This window comes from Gigantopelta aegis, chromosome 12 (genome assembly GCF_016097555.1).
Source record: "Gigantopelta aegis isolate Gae_Host chromosome 12, Gae_host_genome, whole genome shotgun sequence".
NCBI lineage: Eukaryota > Metazoa > Mollusca > Gastropoda > Neomphalida > Peltospiridae > Gigantopelta > Gigantopelta aegis.
The window spans coordinates 40,979,453-41,001,400 of record NC_054710.1 but is presented as its reverse complement, the minus strand read 5'-3'; the positions used below and the strand labels follow the sequence as shown (position 1 = coordinate 41,001,400).

Here is a 21,948-nt window from a genome sequence, read left to right as displayed (position 1 = left end):
AAAACAACAAACAATTATACTCTGTACAATTTATACTCACGAACAAAAGCAACAATATATTTTAAAAATATTTGCATAATGGCCATCACTGGAGCAGCCAATCAGATGTCTTTAAATCGATATCCCACATACACAGGGCATCGCGGCGGGATATCAAATATTTTTAACAGTGTCTTTATGCAATGGGTAATTGCAAATGATTGCAATCACTTCAACAAATACCTTATCTAGATGCCAATCTGGACAAACTCCTTTGCTGTTATGGCCAATCACAAGCTCTTTTAATGACCCAACGTTTTCCGCATCCAACTGAAATTATAAAAAAAGAACAAAATGCGTATTCAAGTCAAACATACATTGTTTTTAAAATTGTAATTATTGGTTTCGTTATTAGTACCTAAAAGTGTTTTATTATAATTTTTTATAATATCTTTTTTATTAAACATTTAAAGGTTGTGAATCCATTAGGTGTCTTTCCTAGTATGGTCTATTACCCAAGGGTTTCATAGGAAAGTTAAAAAATAAAAACGAAAAAAAACCCCACACAATAACCCGCCCTTCAAAAACCCCCAAAACAAACAAAACAACAAAACAAAAAAACCCACACAAAACAAAATTAAACAAAATAAACCCCACCAAAAACCACAAGAAAACCTCCCTAGAAACAATATCCAACAAAAAACAAACAAACAACTAAAAAGAAACAGAGTAAAAAAATATAACCCCCCGCCCCCAAAAAACAAAACAAACCCAACCCCCACCCCCCCAAAAAAAAACCCACCCCCTCCCCAAAAACAACAACAACCACCCACCCTTAAAAAAAAAAGAAGAAAAAACAACTAACAACCAACACATAAAAAAGCAAACAAAAACCAACTAAACAAAGAAATCAATCCAAACAAACATAAAAAGTAACTATTTGTTTTAACTACTACTTTTGACGCCAAGCAAAACCGTGCGACCCTAACGTTTTTATAAACAAAATCACAACAACAACAAAAATATAACAATTTCCGACAGATTGACTCTATTTGATATCACCCGCGCAAGGATAGCTTAGTTTAAATTTTATACAATGCTTACCTACCATAAATAATATGCCTCAAAACAAAACAAAAATTAAAAATTAAAAAACGAGCAAAAAAATAAAATAATAAATAAATAAATAAATAAAACAAACAAACAAAAATGAAAGAAAATAAGAGAAAATCTACCTACAATAGTTTTTCTGGCTTATGTAATCGGGACAACACACATTCTCCCATCCCTAGCAATTTCCATGACGTCAGACCGTACGAAATAAAAAAAAGACTCAATCATATGCGGTCATGTGGGATAGAAAAAGTACACCCTCGGTGGTGAACATGTCGAACGTGGGACCCGGTAAGCCTCGTCCATTGTTAAAATATCCACCACGTCGGGTGTACTTTTTCTATCCCACATGACCAAATACAAGTTAAAGTTTGTTTGTTTAACGATACCACTAGAGGACATTGATTTATTAATCATCGGTTGTTGGATGTCAAACATTTGTTCATTTTGTAACAGTTATAGAGAGAAAATACGCTACCCACTAGTCGCCACTTCATAGGCTACTCTTTTTGATTAGTAGCAAGGGATCCTTTTATATATGCACCATTCCACAGACTGGATAGCACATACCACGGCCTTTGCTATACCAGTCGTAGTGCACTGGCTGGAACGAGAAACAGCCTAACGGGCTCACGACGAGGATTGATCCCAGATCGACGGCGCATCAGGCGTGCGCTTTATCACCGGGCTACGTCACGGCCCCACATGACCACATATTATGATCTAGTATATTATTATTCAGCTTGGCCTTTTCTTTGGTGTTATACCTTTAACACATTCATCATGCCGCGTTCAAAGCATCGCGCCTGACGACCCAGCGTGTACACCGCCGACGACGTCTTCTCACCCATCAACACGAGGTACACGTCGGCGTCTGTTCCTGCGAAGGGCACGTCACTGGTGTGAATGATTACTTCATACCTGGAGGTTTTCTCTGACCAAAGACAAAGAAGAAATCGAAAGAAAGAAAATGTTTTATTTAACGACACACTCAACACATTTTATTTACGTTTATATGGCGTCGGACATATGGTTAAGGACCACACAGATACTGAGAGAGGAAACCCGTTGTCGCCACTTCATAGGCTACTCTTTAACAGGGCATTTGTCAATAAGAACGTTGAACGAAGATATAAATAAATAACTATCGTCCACGGACCTGGACAATTCTTACACTCTTAAATGTTTTATTTAACGACGCATTCAACACATTTTATTTACGGTTATATGGCGTCGAAAATATGGTTAAGGACCACACATATACTTTGAGAGACATTTCATTGGCTACTCTTTTCGATTAGCAGCAAGGTTTTTTTTTATATGCACCATCTCACAGACATGGTAGTACATACCACGGCCTTTGATATACCAGTCGTGGTGCACTGGCTGTAACGAGAAATAGCCAAATGGATCCACCGACGGGGATCGATCACAGACAGTTCGGGCAAAGAAGAAAGTATAAACAAAATAAGGCAACCAAAGACAAAACAAATTTCAGACATTTTATTTTGTTTAACGACACCACTAGACATGCGTGTACAGGCTCCCATTTTTGTAGGGGAGCAGACCGAGTTTTGCCCGAATTAAACAAAAGTGCCCGAATCTGGATTACAACGTTTGTTCATATAAACGTTACAGCCAAACAGCTATTAAGGGTGTATACTACCAAATTAAATCCAATAGATAACAATTGTAACATATGCTGCTAAAACTCCTACCTGTAGCGTATCAATCGACATAAACACCACGGACATAAATGCTACCACCCCTTACCTGCTCATTTTCAGAGATAGCGTGTAGCGTCTATGACTACCCTGGTTCCGCACACAATTTGAGTACTATTTGTTTTACAGGTACCCCATACATGTATCAAGCACAAGGTTACTTGACACAGTGGCACAAGACGAAATAAAATTGCATACATTTTTTTGCGCAGATGAAACTGATTTTTTACAACCAACACACTCACATTTATCACCAACCACAGGACTTACGGTGTTAACTTCTCTATCAAAAGTTCGGTGCACCTCGAACTTTGACACAGCCGAAAGTTATTTGGTTTAGTGCTACCTAAAATTCGACTTGATGCCCACGGTTTTACCTGTACGTTTTAGAACAGATTTGGTACAAGTAAAACAATGCCAAATTACCAGGGGAAACTGGCAGGTGGTATAGTAATGAGACGCAAAACACAATATGTCATTTATGTAAAACAGATTTTGGCTACGAGTTTCATGTCCATCTTTATATGTAGAGAAAAAACTATATATACATGTGCGTACACACACACACACACACACACACACACACACACACACATTTATCAAACAAAACGATAAAAAAATGTTTTTACCATTTATATCATACATGTAAAACTATATGCTAATTAAATTGTAAAAATGTATACAAATTGTTATAGAGAGGGTCAGCCCTCAGGGGTAAACAAATGTTAAAAGCACATTGATAATATACCCCTACACAAAATAGTTTATAATTTGATAGTACACATGTATGTATGTATGTATGTATGTATGTATTTTTTATATTTTGAATATCTCTATTGTATGTATGTCGGGTTTTGACTTAAACACACATATATTCAATGACGCACTGGCACAGGGGATATTAAAATCCTTTATTGCCTTCACAAATATGTATGTATGTATGTATGCATGTATGCATGTATGTATGTATATCAATTATTGACCGTCATTGAGGGCAATATCATGTTTTATGGACCGAAACAATTCATATCAATTTCGTCAGTCCATAAAACATGATATTGCCCGAAATGTGATCAATAATTGTTTTATTACATAATGCCATCCATATGACTCAAGGTTTCTAAATTTGAGAGATATTCCATACACAATATGACGATTACTGACCTTGTGTTTGTTGTATTTGCGGAATTAAACTCAGTATGACTAAAGTTGTTATCTTTTTGTTGAAGGACAGCAAAGAGTTTTGTCACAAGTTTGTGCTTGTTTACATTAGAATTAGCAGTTGACGTTGCATTACGTTACCTACTCATTAATTAGATAACATTTGGTCTTATCTTTATTTTCATTGGTCAGGGCAATATCACTTTTGATGGACCGGTGGGGCCGTCTCAGGGCAATATCTCTATTTACGGAAAGTCATGTTACTGGTTTTTGACCAATAAGAATACAGATATATTTTCATTATGTAATATTTTCATATGTATATAGAGGTTATTACCAGAGTGTTTTTCGGTATCGTCAGTATCATATATTAGGAATATAAATTGTATTATGCGAGCCTCTGGTGAGCACAATAGATTATTTTTATTCCTAATATATGATATTGACGAAACCGAAACACACAAGGGTAATAATTTCTTTATCATATAAGCTCGTTTTTGTAAACTGTACACGCAACTTTAATTCTAGTCAGCCATAACTAGACATTCAACTGAATATGTGGCGCGGTGTCTTTTTGAATGGAAATGACGTCAAACTTACATGATATTACATACCATAGCTTTTGGTATACCAGACATGGTGCACTGGCTAGAAAGAAACATATCCAAATGGATCGACCCCACATCGACCGCGCATCATGTGAGCGCTTTACCACTAGGCTACGTCCCGCCCCTAATTGGAAATAGGCACGTTAATACAGCATAATATAATGATCTGAAACACGTTTTACAAAGTAATCGTAGCGCTAAGATCACATTCCGCGGATAACGTAGTTGGGCACTTTAGGTGATCTTAGCGCTAAGATCACTTCGTTAAACGGGGCGGCGTAGGTTGACTACAAGACATTTAACTCTAAATTACAGTTGAATACCTTTTTGTGAAGTGAGGACCGTGTCGAGATTAGCTAACGGTTCAACAAATTGTGAAAACTGGTCAGGGAGGGCGCTACAATCGCCGACCAAGGTGAATTTCTTCAGCGATTCCTTCAGAGTTCCGCTCACTTCAGTTTCAGGATTCATCTCCGTTTATTTCAGACGACGGGTTTCTGATCTAAAAACAAAATATATGGAGATAATATAAATAGATAAATATAACAATGAAAGAAACGAACGAAGAAAAAGTAAAAATAATAATAATAATAATAATAATAATAATAATAATAATAATAACACCCAACAACATTAGATGTACAGACAAATAGGAAGGAATAACTGTTTAATTAATCATCGGCTATTGGATGCCAAAGATCTGATTGAGTATAAGGTGCACATTGACGAAACGACGTTTTTAGAAGCACACATTGCGCATTGTGTGTATCATGTTAACAATATCCAGCAATATCCCACGGACCACCCCCTCCCCCTCTCCCTCCCCTAAAATGTTTTTGTTCTGTCAGTCCTGGTAATTTTAATTTACAAATATCAACTTCAGATTTCAGGTTAGTATTTATATTAATTGGTTAATCGCGAAATGTTATGGTTTGTTTACAAGCTGTTAATTAGGACCCAGATCGTGGCCTATATCATGGATGGTGATTTTCATCTTGAAAACTGTTGCCTGAGGTATTTGTTTTGTTTTGAGGTTTGTTTAAATATTGTGTATAGTTGGTACCTACTTGATGGTGTGTTATTTCAAATCTATGTAGCGGAGATTTATTTTTTTATTTTATTTTTTTTCAATTTAGCGCGCTCAGTTCTGAATTCATGCGGTGTGATACTAATAAAGTCAGTCAGACGTTAAAAGCCCGGTACACTGTATCATTCATCTAGAGTGAAACCCCTCTAAACCGGACACCCTCATACCAAGTAAAATGTCCGGTATTTGAGGTATCTGGTTTAGAGAGGTTACGTTATGTTCGGATTATTAAAAAGATACCGTGAGAAACGTCCAGTTTTGATATAGGGGCGGGAAGTAGCGTAGTGGTAAAGCGCTCGCTTGATACGCGGTCGGTCTGGGATCGATCCCCGTCGGTGGGTCCTTTGGGCTATTTCTCGTTCCAGCCAGTGCACTACGACTGGTATATCAAAGGACGTGGTATGTACTACCCTGTCTGTGGGATGGTGCCTATAAAAGATCCCTTGCTGCTAATCGAAAAGAATAGTCCATGAAGTGGCGACAGCGGGTTTCCTCTCTGAATGTCTGTGTGGTCCGTACCTATATGTCTGACGCCATATATCAGTAAATAAACTGTGTTGAGTGCGACGTTAAATAAAACATTTCTTTCTTTCTTTCTTTCTTTCCAATTTTGATGGAAATTCTGGTTTACAGAGTGTCCGGTTTTGAGAGGTTTCACCTTAGTTATTTCTATTGAAATATTAATGTATTGTAGTAAGAGTATTTATTCGTGTATTGGTCGTAGTATTATGATCTACCCATAGCCAGGGGCGTTGGAAGGAATTTGGCATTGAGGAGGCGGGAAGGGTGGGTGTGGGAGAGGGGTAACCCTAACCCTCTTGCTGTAGTGGATGCGCGAGTGTCTCACGCTAAGAATGTTTCAATATACCTATGTGTATGGACGAGTCAATGACGACCAGTTTTCAAAATTAAGACTTTTTTTAAAAACATAATTTCTTGCCGCAAATATTGGGGGCTGTAACTACTTGCCCTGCCGGCCCAGCTTCGAATCGAAGCCCCTGATATCGATGTTTGTTTAGGACGCGGAGTGACAGAAAGGAATTCTCAACCCGCTTCTAAACACTATGCAAAGTGATCCAGTCCGATAAAGTGCTGGTGGGTTCGAGGAAATGAATTTGTGGGGTTTTTATTTTTTCGATAGAGAGAGATGGGGGGGGGGGGGGGGGGGGGGGGAGCGAGGGAGGGACAGGGAAAGTTACCCATAAAACATAACTACCAAGATGTTATAAAAACAACACACACACACACACACACGCACAGAGAGAGAGAGAGAGAGAGAGAGAGAGAGAGAGAGAGAGGAGAGAGAGAGGGGGGGGGAGGGAGCGAGGGAGGGACAGGGAAAGTACCCCATAAAACATAACTACCAAGATGTTATAAAAACAAACACACCACACACACACACACACGCACAGGAGAGAGAGAGAGAGAGAGAGAGAGAGAGAGAGAGAGAGAGAGAGAGAGAGAGAGACGGAGGGATACATATCTATCTATATATATATATATATCCCTCCGTCTCCGTCTCTCTCTCTCTCTCTCTCTCTCTCTCTCTCTCTCTCTCTCTCTCACTTTTTCTCTCTCTCTCCCTCTCTCTCTATATCTCTATCTCTCTCTTACTCGCTCTTTTACTTTCTCTTTCTATCTTTCTTACTCTTTCTATCTTTCTTACACTCTCTCTCTCTCTCTCTCTCTCTCTCTCTCTCTCTCTCTCTCTCTCTCTCTCTCTCTCTCTCTCTCTCTCTCTCTCTCTCTCTCTCTCTCTCTCTCTAAATATATATATATATATATATATATATTTATATATATACATTTATATATACATATATATATATATATATATATATATATATATATATATATATATATATATCGTCTCGGTATGTATTATGACGCGGTATGCATCATCAAAGAAAAGCTATAACGTCAAATGCAGAAATGTTTGTTGACGGAAGTATTTTTGTATTGATAAAAATAATGCAATGTTTTCAATTTGCCAGTTTGCGGTAAGTATAAACAATTATAAATGCCATGTAATTAAAAGTGCTATTGTCCGTAAGACACTTTTTTAACATACATAAACATCCCTCTATCTCCAAATTTTCTCAATTAATTTTACTCACCTGCTGGACGAAACATTGTCGTCTGCTATTATTGAAATAAACACAAGGCAATTAGATCACCTCTACGTCAAGCTATTTTTATGGACGCTCGAATGAGTCCCCTGTCCTTATTGTATATGCACTGCATACAATTATATTGGGTCAGGATTAAACGACGTTCAAGTGCATATTACATCTTAAAATAATATCTATTTCACATGAAATGTGTAGTGGACAATGTTTTGAATAATAGTAATAATCAACAAACAAACAAAAATACTTTAGGGCTGTGTCACGGTACATGCTCTTAAATTTGTTTCGCCTGTGGCGATTTTAATTGTGTTAGAGGGCCGTGTGCAGTTTATTGCCCGTAGCCCAGATGGGCAACTTGTTACGTAATACTTCGCACGATCGGACATTCCAATATGCACTTAGTCCAGCTGCGGAGGTCATGTGGCGAGTAGTTACGTAATACCTCTGCGAGTGCGGTTTTACAACCGTGATTTTGGCGACGATGGCGTCAGTAAGTCTGACGATCAGAGAGAAATAATACCGACTCTAGTAGAGTCAGACTATGAGATGATACGTGAGGTACCGCCTTGTACTCCCAGGCAAAATCCTGATTTATAATAAATAGCTAGTGTTTTAGAGATATCGAGGAGAACGAATTAGGAAGCTTCCTGGGAACGTAGTCCGTTAGGAATTGGTAAATATCATTTCTGCTCTGTGTATAACCTTGATGTGATTGATGTGACTTTAAATATTTTAATACTGTATTATACCAATATTCTTTAGACAGTGTCTTCGGTCATCTGACGAAGTAAATCGTAGACTTTTTGTTCTAACATTATATGAGTATTTGGTAATATAAAGCTTAGCCAGTCATCCTAGAAGACCCTAGGTAAACTGTAGGTTATTGTCTTTATTGTGATAGGTACCAGCATTAATTTTGTGTTACAGATTACTGAAAGAGTAGTTAAGGGTTAATTAAAAATTAAGCCGTTAGGAATAGAGCTGTAATTCCTTTATTAATTAAGTTCCCCAAGAAGCGTTCCTAAATTATCACACGTTACTGAACGAGTAGTAAGGGTTAATTAAAAATTAACCAGTTAGGAATGGTGTTGTAATTCCTTTATTAATTAACTTCTCCTGTAAGCGTTTCTCAATTATCACACGTGTGGGTGTGGTGTAACGGTGAAGTGATTCGCATATTGTGTAACTAGACACCTAGAGATTAACTAATTAAGTGATCAGTTCTGGGTTGTTATTATTGCTGTTATTAATTTACTACTACGGCTGTACATTTCTCAGCGTAGATTCCAAAGTGTATTGTGTTTTTGTTGTGTTTCTAGAGAACTACGTGCTATATTAATATAGACTTTATATAAGATCGTATCTCTGATCATACCTAGACGAGCCATACTAGGGTTTAACAGCCTGTTACAGAATGATCTAATAGATATACAGTTAGGAGAGATATTTTGATAATCGTGTTTTATTCAGTTACGGGAATTATAGAATCCCCGTGACAGGCTGTCAAATTTACCCCACCCTATCAATGTACAAATATTGACTATGTTTGCACTGGGCTATATGGTTTACATGTGACAATCTGGTTAAAATGTATTTTAGTTGTGTTATTTTTGACGTGTATTATTAATATGGATTTTATGGACCACCACACATCGTTTCCAGTTGTTTCCAGGTGGGTTTTTTTAACATTGGTCATTCACAAGTTATGTGGATCTCCCGCGTCAAAATACATACCGCATCAAAGAGGTTAGAATATTACAGTATGCACATGTAAGCTAAAACTAAAACAAAAAATCTCACTATATATTGAATTTAATGTTTATAGTTTAATTATATATATACATTAGGTTACGTCTCTGTAAATAATAACAAGACAAACACCGTTATTTTTACACTACGCGAGATCGTTGCTTATCTGCGTCAAAATCCATACCGCGAGGATATATATATATATATATATATATATATATATATATATATATATATATATATATATATATATATATGTATGTATATATGTATGATAATTTAGGAACCAGTGTCGTAAACATCGTCTGTCATGGACACGAGTGTAATATTCTGTTTATTACCGTAGAACTGTCTTGCTAAATGAACATTCCAGTCATTGTTTACAAACTAACGTTTCCTTAACGGCGGAGTAATGTTTGTTCATTGATGTCTTCAAAACCAAATCACATCCCGTTCTAAAGTGACGTCATATTTATACGCCCATTAGCACAGAGTACACATGTATCAACAGCTGTAAATTGTAAAACATGTTTATACTAAAAAGCAAACAAATACACAAAAATGTTGAACCCGAAATTTATGATTAACATATTGTACCTTTTACTAAATATGGATTCCAAGTGAAATTACGGTAAGATATGCTATAATATATATATTACGTACGAAGCCAAAACAAGTGTGCGAAAAGTGACTGTCGTCGACCTTAGTATTGATTTCTAACAGTCATGAACGTTATATTCATAATTAAGTGTTTGGTGTGTCACAACTACATCATAATTATAAAATATGTTTATACTAAAAAGAAAACAGATACACACAAATTTTGCACCTGAATGTGTTTGAAAAACATTTTGTGATTAAAATATTGTACCTTTTACTAAATATGGATTTCAAGTAAAATTACGATATGCTATATATATTATGTACGAAGCCAAATCAAGAGTGCGAAAAGTGACTGTCGTCGACCTTAGTATTGATTTCTAACAGTCATGAAGTGTTTGGTGTGTCACAACTACATCATAATGTAATACAAGTTATCATTAATAATCAATTAATGTTTTATTAAATTAATTAAAAACACGTATTTGTCATTACGGCATGTCGTAAACAGCTCGAGATCAGCTTACACTCGTAGTAAAAATGTATGAATGCCGATAATGCCAGGAGGACATACGATTTAGTTATGACATACGAGGCAAATCGTACGATAAATATAAACCCCGTTATGCTGTACCGTGTAGGTAATAAATAAATAAATAAATATATATAGAGGGTAATAAACGAGTTACCAGTTATTATCAAATTTATGTCCCGAGTGAAATAATTTTTAGTTGTCACGAGCTTTATGTTTATCGTTAGATCAATGCAGAATATTTCTCACTGAGAAAATATGGAAAATATTTTCCCTGTTATGAGTGCCCGCTGCGGTAATAAATATATAAAAGACACTATGGCACTATGACACTGTGACACTATGACACGCTCGTGATGACACGCTGCAGTCATAAAATATTCCCGCTGGGATGTATGTTTATTTATAGTACATTATTTATTAGCCATAAAACCTAACTGCCTAGATACCTAGACGCACGGAGAGAGAAGAGAGAGAGAGAGAGAGAGAGAGAGAGAGAGAGAGAGAGAGAGAGAGAGAGAGAGAGAGAGAGAGAGGGGGGGGGGCGGAGGGAGGGAAATAGAGAGAGAAAGTAAACTAATATATCTCTGCTGATTAGTAACACAACACAACTAACTAGACAATAAAGCATAACACTACTTACTTCTTTATCTAGCACCGGTTCGCCGATTCCTTTTTCTTGTTGACTCGGTGACTTACTTTCCATAAACAAAAGCGAAGGTCGCCATATCCGTTTACTCCATTTTATCTATTGACTACAGGCTGTTTAAGACCGGTTTAAGATACGCTACTAGTTATGTCTTTTTCCTGGTAACGAATTGAAGGTTAGGTTTTCAATGTATCGATCGCTCTTGACGAAGCACGCCATCCAGGTACGATGAAAGCATGTGGTTATCGGGGTGCTGACTGGCTACGCTGGACGGGGTGACGTGCTCGAGAGTCTAACGAGGTCAGGTGGTCAGGCCTGGGTGTAGGTGGGGTGGGTGTCCCGGTAATACCTCCCAGTTACTACTCACATACTGCTGCGCGGTGCATGCGTCACGGTTTATTGTGGTCGATGTGTTATAAATGGGTCAAAAGAACGGAGCGAATAAACCATGGCGCGAACAGTAGGCTTCTGAGTGGGCGATGACACGCTACACTCATAAAATATGGCCTCTGCAGTGTAAATTCATTGTAGCTGAAATATTGGGTCCTGGGTGTTTGTTCACTTCAAACTCGAGTCACCTCCAGCCCCATAATCAATCATCGGCTTTACGTACGTGGTATGTGCTTTCCCAATCTAATTAAAATTAGATCCACTATTACATGTGGATCTAACACCAGCCAGTTGGAGCTCATGTCCACCAATCAAAACCTTACTTGCAGAATCCTGTCTCAAATACAAGTACACATAATTATATACATTATATATATATATATATATATATATATATATATATATATATATATTTAATGGAACTCCCCTCTCTCTCTCTCTCTCTCTCTCTCTCTCTCTCTCTCTCTCTCTCTCTTCTCTTCTCTTCTCTTCTCTTCTCTCCTCTCTTCTCTTCTCCTCTCTCTCTCTCTCTCTCTCTCTCTCTCTCTCTCTCTCTCTCTCTCTCTCTCTCTCTCTCTCTCTTTCTCTCTCTCTCTCTCAGCACGCTGTCCTGGGCAACCACCGAGATCGGTGCAGCAAGGGTAATAGTTTGCTTTGAGAGAACAGCCTCGGTGGTGTCGTGGTTAAGCCATCGGACATAAGGCTGGTAAATTCGAGTTCGCAGCCCGGGACCGGCTCCCACCCAGAGTTTTAACTACTCAGTGGGTAGGTGTAAGATCATTACAACGACGTATCTCACACTAACAACTAAACACTAACCCACTGTCCCGGAAACACAGCACAGGCAGCTGAGGTGTGTGTGTGTGTGCCCAGGACGGCGTACTTGAATCGTAATTGGATATAAGCACAAAAACCAGTACTTAAACTGAACTACGAAAATGTTTTTTGCTGATACAATAATGAGTCTATTTTTGTACACTATTTTGTAGGGGTGTAACGAATACACATGGTGGCGAATACGATACCTATCACGAATATGAGGTGACGAATACGAATATTTATTCATGTCCATGAATACAAAAGTGAAAAGGATTTCCAGAAAAGGAAGAACAGTATTTTTTACAAATAAAAACGGATTAATCATGGGTGTTATCTTGTGAATCTCGTCCTTTTTAAGGAACACTAACATGTCCCCATTTTCACAAGAATGTGCAGCAATTTAAGGCCGGGTTTTTTTTTTAATGTATTAATCAATTTAAAACCATACGTGCCTTGTTAGAGTTCTAGTTAAGAATTATTTAAATATAAAAAAGTTTGTTTTATTTAACGACGCCACTAGAGCACATTAATTTTTTATCTTATCATCGGCTATTGGACGTCAAACATATGGTCATCCTGACACTTTTGTTTTTTTAGAGGAAACCCGCTGTCGCCACATAGGCTACTCTTTTACGACAGGCAGCAAAGGATCTTTTATCTGCGCTTCCCACAGGCAGGATAGCACAAACCATGGCCTTTGTTGAACCAGTTATGGATCACTGGTCGGTGCAAGTGGTTTACACCTACCCATTGAGCCTTGCGGAGCACTCACTTAGGGTTTGGAGTCGGTATCTGGATTAAAAATCCCATGCCTCGACTGGGATACGAACCCAGTACCTACCAGCCTGTAGACCGATACCCCAACCACGACACCACCGAGGCCGGTATATATACAAATATACATTGTCGTAACATTTGGAGAATTGATTTAATTATTGAATGGTGAGTCCGATAATTACCAAATGTTGCAGGATTGTTCACAATTCACTCTAGTCCATTGTGAGTAAGTGATAGGACACACCACCAAGGTCAAGGTCATCTGGAGTCAATACCGGGTGTGGCCTCCGCGTGTGTTGACAACTGCCTGGCACCGCCTGCCCATTGAAGCAACCAGAGTACGGATGACGTCCCGGGGGATGGTGGCCCACTCGGCCTGCAAGGCTGCTGCCAGCTCGGGCAGGGTCTGGGGCTGTGGTTGTCGCTGTCGGAGGCGTCGGTCCAACTCGTCCCATAGATGCTCAATTGGGTTCAAATCCGGTGATATCGATGGCCAAGGAAGGACATTAATGTTGTTGTTCTGTAGGAAAGCCGTTGTGAGACGTGCTGTGTGAGGCCTGGCGTTGTCATGTTGGAACACTGCGTTGGCGTTGGCCATAACTGGAACGATGTGTGGCCGGAGGATCTGGTCAATGTAGCCCTGTGCATTCAGGTTGCCCTGCACGTGGACCAGGTCAGTTCTGCCAGTGTGTGAGATGGCTGCCCACACCATGGCACTACCCCCGCCGAATCTGTCCACTTCCTGCACGCAGTTTGCCGCATAACGTTCACCACGACGCCTATACACGCGACATCTTCCATCATGACGTCGGAGCAGAAATCGGGACTCGTCACTGAACCACACCTGTCTCCATCGCAGTTGAGGCCATTGTCGATGAATCTGGCACCACTGCAGTCGGAGTCGACGGTGTTGTGGTGTTAAGATGACACCTCGAACTGGACGTCTGGCACGAATTCCTACCTCACGTAGGCGGTTCCGTACGGTCTGGTCGGATATCCTGACACTGGTATTGCTGCGGCTGTGGAGGTGGCAGTAGTCAATCGTTCCCGAAGGTGGCGTACCCGGATGTAGCGGTCCTGCCCGGGGGTAGTGACCCGTGGTCGACCGGATCTAGGGAGGTCACGTGTTGATCCATGTTGCTGGTAACGGTCCCACAGTCTGGAGATGGTGCCTGGGGACACATGGAATGCCCTGGCAACGGCCGTTCTGGATTCGCCTGCGTCTAGTCGGCCGATGGCATTGTTTCTCTGCGGTTCACTGAGACGTGGCATGTCCTGGATTGTCAACTGTCGGCCAGAATGATACAGAGGCCAGGCAAGCGAACACCCTGCACTTTTATACTGTCGGTGTTCATGTTGCACGTGCAGACAACGCACGTGCAGTGGTGACATGGTTTGCACGTGGCTGCGTTTTTGCGAATATTCACATTTTGGAACTTTATTGTACAGTAGCTGCGTTTTATCGAATGTAACCGTGGGAATGTGTTTGGGACATGCAATGACCTTATATTCACAAAGCATGAACCGGTAGGAAACATAAAATCGGGGTTATAACCCATTTGTACCCTTTTGCGTTTCTTTTTTTGAAGAGTATATGTTGCTTCAATCAGCCAATGAAACACTTGCATATTGACGTTGCAATGCACACACACTCAAAATACGCTCACTATCAAAACAATCGAATCGGTATTGCGTTTTGGTTAGTATGACTTACAAACATTAAATTGTACAGTTAGCATTACATATATGTATTCATGTATTCGGTGGCGAATGCAATTACGATACTGATCGCTGTTCAGTGTACCGAATGTTCGAATGTATCGTTACACTCCAATATCCATATATCAATCATTTTATGGCCCACTGCTTTATTCATGTGAGATTGTCATTAGAAGAAGTTTGCTCACTGAGCGCTGACCTAATTAAATTCAATGGTTAAGTAACGTTTTAACGCTGGCTTTTTCACTGTCAACACCATTTTTATTTTAATAAAACGGCGATCGCGAGCCAGTTCGCTCAGAATATGGAACTTTAACCATTTTTCTACCCGAAAATAGTTTTGTTATATTTTTGTGATTGATTTTACCACTGTCATTTTTCATGTTTTTAAATCGTTTAAATTTCATTCCTAATGGAAAAGCTTGAGGATTCCCTGTTAAATTCGGAGACTCGAAGGGATTCCCCGTGTCAAGCATTTTGACAGGAGGCGGTTTCATCCCAGTTCGCTAGCCAATTAATGCCTGAGATACTTGCCGAGCTATCAGTGTAAATATTTTTTTGATTGGTGCAGATTATAATCCGTCATTTTTTAATTGAAAAAAGTGAAGTTTACGAACTTTCTTACTCTCAGCGCATGCTCACTCCATATGTCTGCTGTTGCGAACTTAGTAAAAACGTCAAAGTTTGTAAACAAATGTATCAATTTCTCGATTTTATGGGCTCTTATGACTTTGGGATTGATTGTAGATTATGCTAAATGTGTAATATTGTAATTTTTGTCTTATAAACAAACGACACTAAGGTGTTTTTTGTGCGTCTTTTGTCCGGTAAACATCTGACATGCGTGGGCTGTACCATTGTTGCTGATGCAAGGTGTGGATGAGTTGTGTGTTCTGTGCATTTCGTGGGCCTATACCACAAACAGCTAGCTGTCTGAGTAGGGTTTTCCCTTTATTATTTTAGTTTGGATCGACGTTTTGGAAATAACAAAATAAGGGTTTTTTTTCTGTGAATTTAAATAAAATTATTTCAAAATATGAGCAATTTTCCACGGTCATTTTCATAACCATAGCAACCACACACTTCAATTAAAATTACTATGTTGTAGACATATCTTACAATTTAAGGTGGTTGTGTTTTGAAGATTTTGACGAAACGCGATATCTGACATTTTGTGTGAAATTCATGAAACTTAACCCTCCTAAATTGACAAATTTTAATACGTTGTATGAATTCTTTATTTATTGCAAAGGAGTAAAGATATACTATTATACTACAAATTTCGTTAAAAACAAATCCGGTTTTTTTTTTCTTGATTATTTTAGTTTGGGTCGACATACAGTCAAAAAAGGAAAAAAGTTTTGGAAATTTTAAAAAAGAACTATTGTTTCTTTTAATTTAAATTAAATTATTTAAAAAATTAAAAAAATAGGAGCGATTTTTTTTTTTAGAAGTAAAGTTATTGCTGAAAACGTAGGTGCCGATTGCCGTGACGCGAACGATAGTGAAGTGTGTGCAAAAGTCAGGTGAACTATAATTATTTCAGTTTGCATGTCAGTTTGAAAGAAAGAACAAACTATTAGTAAACTGAAATAAACAAAATAAAACATTATGTACAGATTAAAATGCCCCTGTTACACAAAAAAATTAACTAATTAATTTTGTATGATTACACCCCTTCTCTGTAATGGTCTAGTCCGGCTCGGTCACATTCCAATAACTAGTCTATATTTAGACGGATGCGCGTCATAAATGATTTTATAATCTAAAAATAGACCGCCACGCCAGCAAACTTCTTCTAATGCGCCGTCGTTTTAACATAGTTCGTTTGCTATATGTATGTGAAAGGTCATGACTGGTATATCAAAGGCCATGCTATGTGTTATCCTGTCTGTGGGATGGTGTATATAAAAGATTTGTTGCTACTAATGGAAATTGGTTTTATAGCGGGTTTCCTCTCTAAGATAATATATCAAAATTACAAAATGTTTGACATCCAATAGCTGGTGATTAATACATTAATGTGCTCTCTAGTAGTCTCGTTAAGCAAAACAAATTTGTACTTGTACGCATTTGTGGTGTAATTATATACATCGAGCGATTCATAAAAATAATAATAAAGAAATAAACATTAAAAAATAAACATTAAAAAATAAACATTAAAAAATAAATAAAATAAAAATAAAATATCTCACATGTATGTAATCGAACAGCTAGGACAATATGTAAAACGTTATAAGCGAACAGGCTGATTTTTGCCTCAATTAAACGAAAATGACCGAATCTTTTTTTGTTGTTGTTTAAAAGTTCAATCAAGGAAATGTTTTATTTAACGACGCACTCAACACATTTTATTTACAATTATGTGGCGTCGGACATATGGTTAAGGACCACACAGATATTTAGAGAGGTAACCCGCTGTCGCCACTTCATGGGCTACTCTTTTTAGATTAGCAGCTAAGGATCTTTTATATGCACCATCCCACAGACAGAATAGTACATACCACCGCCTTTATTACACCAGTTGTGGAGAGCACTGGGTGGAACGAGAAATATCCCAATGGGTCCACCGACGGAGATCGATCCCAGACCGACCGCGCATCGAGCGGGCGCTTTACCACTGGGCTACGTCCCGCCCCGAAAAGTTCAATCAATCAATTAGTCAACAATTTGTCTCATGCTTACATCCACTGAAGGTTCAGGCACGACTGTCTTGGGCAGATTCTCCGAGATTGCCTGGTGGATGTGATCAAGAACCAAGTTGGTGGGGAAATAAAGCTATGGAATTTACGATTTGAATTAGAAGAGAAATAATTCTTTAATGCATCTTAATAACTAAATTTACAATTAGAATTTTAAAATAAAATAAAATAAACTGTTCGTGTCAGGATTATATAAGTAAATAGAGTGGGCAGCCAAACTAAATTTTTTAAATATATTTGGGCTCCATTCCAGTCCTTAATCCCTAAACTGCCATGATTAATTTCAGCAGCAGTTTGTAGAGAGGTTCTCAGTGTTAGTTGGAACTAAGTTAACAGGTAGATTAGGTTGCGGACTACCAGAGACCTTTCAAGGACAACACATATGAATTAAATACATTTTCCTGCATAAAATATCAGTATATATAAATGTGTTTCTGATCGTCCCAGTATTGTACTAGCTGAAACTTCATGTCGTTTCCCAATGTATATATACATGTATATATATATATATATATATATATATATATATATATATATATATATATATATATATATATTTGTTTGTACGTAAGAAATTGTTGGGAGACCAAATCCAGTTTGGGCTACATACAAATAATAGGACAACAAGAAACACTGAATATACAGACACCTATATTCTAAAGAAGAAACAATATTGAGTATGCAATTTTAGTTGTTAAAATATTTTATTAGTCGGGATATCTTACAATTTGCAACAAACTCGGGACTGTCCCTTTAAAACATAGATTAAATTAAATCAAAATGCATAATTTAAAGGCATACTGTCACAGATTTAAGGACCTTATTTCTTAAAAAATGGATAATAAATAAAAATTACATTAATTGTTGGAAACCAAATCTAGCTATTACATAACCGTAACTGGACCATGATGGAGTGAAATCCATGTCATCTCTCTCGGCAATTTTAGTTTATGGACCATTGCCATAATTCAATTATTTTTTACAAAATGTCATTAATAAATGGAGTATGGTGGTTATGAAGATGGTTGAATAAAGTACATTTAAGGATAAATCAAAGTATATTTGTTCAGGTAATACTTTGTTAGACCATTAAATAGGTCAGTGGTCTGTGACAATATGACTTTAAAATTAAATAAGTGAATACAGATATTAAACATGAGATGACAAATAGCATCATATAAAACATATAAACAACAACACACGTATAAACTACATGCATATATACATACGAGCGCGCAGTTTGTTTTCAATTCTTATTTGCATTACTACCGAACAGCTGTATAATGTTCGAAACGAATCACCACGCATTCTATTTGGATTACAAGAGTTACTAATATTGTGAGTAGAATGATAAAAATACACGGTGACAAGGTTTCAGACCGGAACGAGTTCGACCTGTACCCCTCTATATCAAAAGGCTCTGAAGACTAACCCAAACCCTATCCCTAAAACTACCCTAACCATTGAAGGGAGGGGGGGGGGGGGGGGGTTACGGGTCGAACTCATACTGATAAAAATACACGGTAACAAGGCTTTAGGACAGCTAATTTCGCTGGAGTGCGAAAATGTGTTCTAGCACTAACTAGACGTTTCGCTTTGATCAGGGGCGTACGGGCTCCCATATTTGAAGGGGCGGGGTTGGTGGTGACAGGCTGGGTTTTTTTTGCCCGAATTAAACGAAAATGTCCAAATCTGGGTAACAGTGGAAAACAACATATTATATAGTATTACTGTCAAATAGCTGTATAGGGTTGTAAACGAATCACTACGAATTTTCACATGGATTACAACTAATATTGAAGTAGAATGATGGAAATACATGGTAAAAATTATCAGATTAGCAGACTTTCGTTTTTTAAAAACCCAGGAGTGCGCACAATTGCACTCCTCAAAATGCTCACGAAGGGGGTGGAAATCTCTCTCCTCAAAATGCAGAGGAGGGAAAAATCGCACCTTGTGACGGAACATGCTCTTATCTTTTCGCCTGTGGCGATGTTAATTGTTTTAGAGGGCCGTGTGCAGCTTGGTAACGTAATACCCCCGCGCGATGGTGGTAGTCCTGCGTCCCAATATGCACTTAGACCAGATGGGCACAGTGGTTACGTAATACCTCCGGTAGTTCGGTTTACGACCGGGATATTTCTAGCGAACTGGCGACGGTCTGTCTGGCCATCTACGAAAATATACCGTCTTGGTCGCTGTGGAAATATACACATCATACGATTCGGTCCCGCGCACTGTCTCCGGACCAGTCTGGGATTTTTTATAATAAATAGATAGGATTTTAGATATATCGACGAGAAACATTGGAAGTATCCAGGGGAACGGACGTGGTCCAACTGAACGAAATATATTAGTTCAGACCGGACTTGGTAAATATATATTTCTGCTCTGTTGTATAACCTTGATGTGATTGATGTGACTTTAAATATTTTAATACTGTATTATACCAATATTCTTTAGACAGCGTTTCTCAATTATCACACGTGTGTGTGTTGTATCACGGTGAAGTGATTAGAATATTGTGTAAACTAGACACCTAATGATTAACTAATTAAGTGATTAGCTCTGGGTTGTTATTATATTGTTGTTGTTAATTAACTACTGCGGCAAGTACATTTGTCAGCGTTAGAGTTAATACAGATTCCAAAGTGTATTGTGTTTTGTTGTGTTTTCTAATGAACTAAACGTGCTACTCGTAGAAGATATATTCCTGAATTTTATACAAGAAATCCTAGTATGTTTAAATTTATTCAATTATGTAACAGTGAAAGTGTTCAGTTATTGAGGAAACTAGCTCTGTTTTGCTATAGAACATTTCAACACCGAAATAATATATTATATAATTAATTTAAAGCTTCTCCAGCATAACTCATATATAATATTAATATTATTTGTGTGTGTCTATATCCTAAATTATTTAATTCTGTTGTATTAATTAGCTTATCCTCTTATTAGTATTACATTGTTAGCATTTATATAATGAAATGCATGTATATATACACCTCCTGTTTTATAATATATTTACTTAATGTTATTTTGTATGCTCAAGGGCCAGTTGGCCTAATGCAATAAAGAATATATATATATATATATATTTATATCAGATCTTATCTCTGATTACTCCTAGAGCCGGGCCACTCGGGTAGTAGCCTGCCCGATACAGAGAGATCTAATAGATATACAGTTAGGAGAGATATTTGGATAATCGTGTTTTATTCAGTTACGGGTATATCAGGATCCCCGTGAGAGCACTCCTCAAAATAATAAGAACAAGAAGCAAGAGACCGAGAGGAATTGCACGCATGAACATGATTAAGTTTGAGGAGTAATGATTTCTAAATTAAGGGTTAATGTTTTGTGTTTTTGAAAATAAATATCCTAATTTAACTAATATGATGATTATTCTCAAAGATGGAAGGAAGGGGTGGAACAGTGGAAAACAACATATATTGATATTAGTATTACTGTCAGATAGCTGTATAGGGTGGTAAACGAATCACTACGAATTTTCACATGGATTACAACTAATATTGAACGTAGAATGATGGAAATACATGGTAAACATTATTAGATTAGGAGACTTTCGTTTTTTAAAAACCCAGGAGTGCGCAAAATCGCACTCCTCAAAATGCTCACGAAGGGGGTGGAAATCTTTCTCCTCAAAATGCAGAGGAGGGAAAAATCGCACTCCTCAAAAAAAAAAAATCCTAATTTAACTAATATGATGATTGTTCTCAAAGATGGAAGGAATGGGTCATTGCAGTCTTACACAAGAAAAAGAAGCACCATGAACACAACATTTGTCGATGTTTATGTATTATGTGCATATCATGTTGCATTAAAATTCTAAATCATGATAATCTGTTGACTATTTATGAATAAGGAATTGAAACTGATTTATTTGTGTTTATTCTGTTTTATTTAAACAAGTACAATAATTTTAGTTTTCATCGCAGAATGATATGATTTCTCCATGGACACAAACCTGTGAACTGAATGTAAAAGTGTAACAACCACATGGCACACGGTTATCACATTTATCATGATATCATAATATACATATTATTTAGCTGCAAATTTTCTATTTTAAAAAATAATAATAATGTCATAACAGAGAAAATGTCAACATCTGTTTTCTACCCAAATATATCTTACTACAATTTTTATAAATATATATTTTTACAAACAGAATTAATTTTGATTATCG

General features: G+C 37.5%; 1 protein-coding gene across 1 annotated transcript in view; it reads right to left on the bottom strand.

The window, feature by feature from the left end:
• LOC121386542 (lipoxygenase homology domain-containing protein 1-like) overlaps positions 1 to 11,880 on the bottom strand; it is a 17,685-nt gene extending 5,805 nt beyond the window's left edge. Inside the window, exons 1-4 of the mRNA XM_041517481.1 lie at positions 11,326 to 11,880; positions 4,909 to 5,087; positions 1,860 to 2,026; positions 223 to 309 (exon numbers count right to left, since the gene is read on the bottom strand). Of these exons, the coding sequence (XP_041373415.1) occupies positions 223 to 309; positions 1,860 to 2,026; positions 4,909 to 5,056 (402 nt within the window). The 5' untranslated portion in view covers positions 5,057 to 5,087; positions 11,326 to 11,880. The remainder of the gene's footprint in view (positions 1 to 222; positions 310 to 1,859; positions 2,027 to 4,908; positions 5,088 to 11,325) is intronic.
• Positions 11,881 to 21,948: the final 10,068 nt, after the last annotated feature.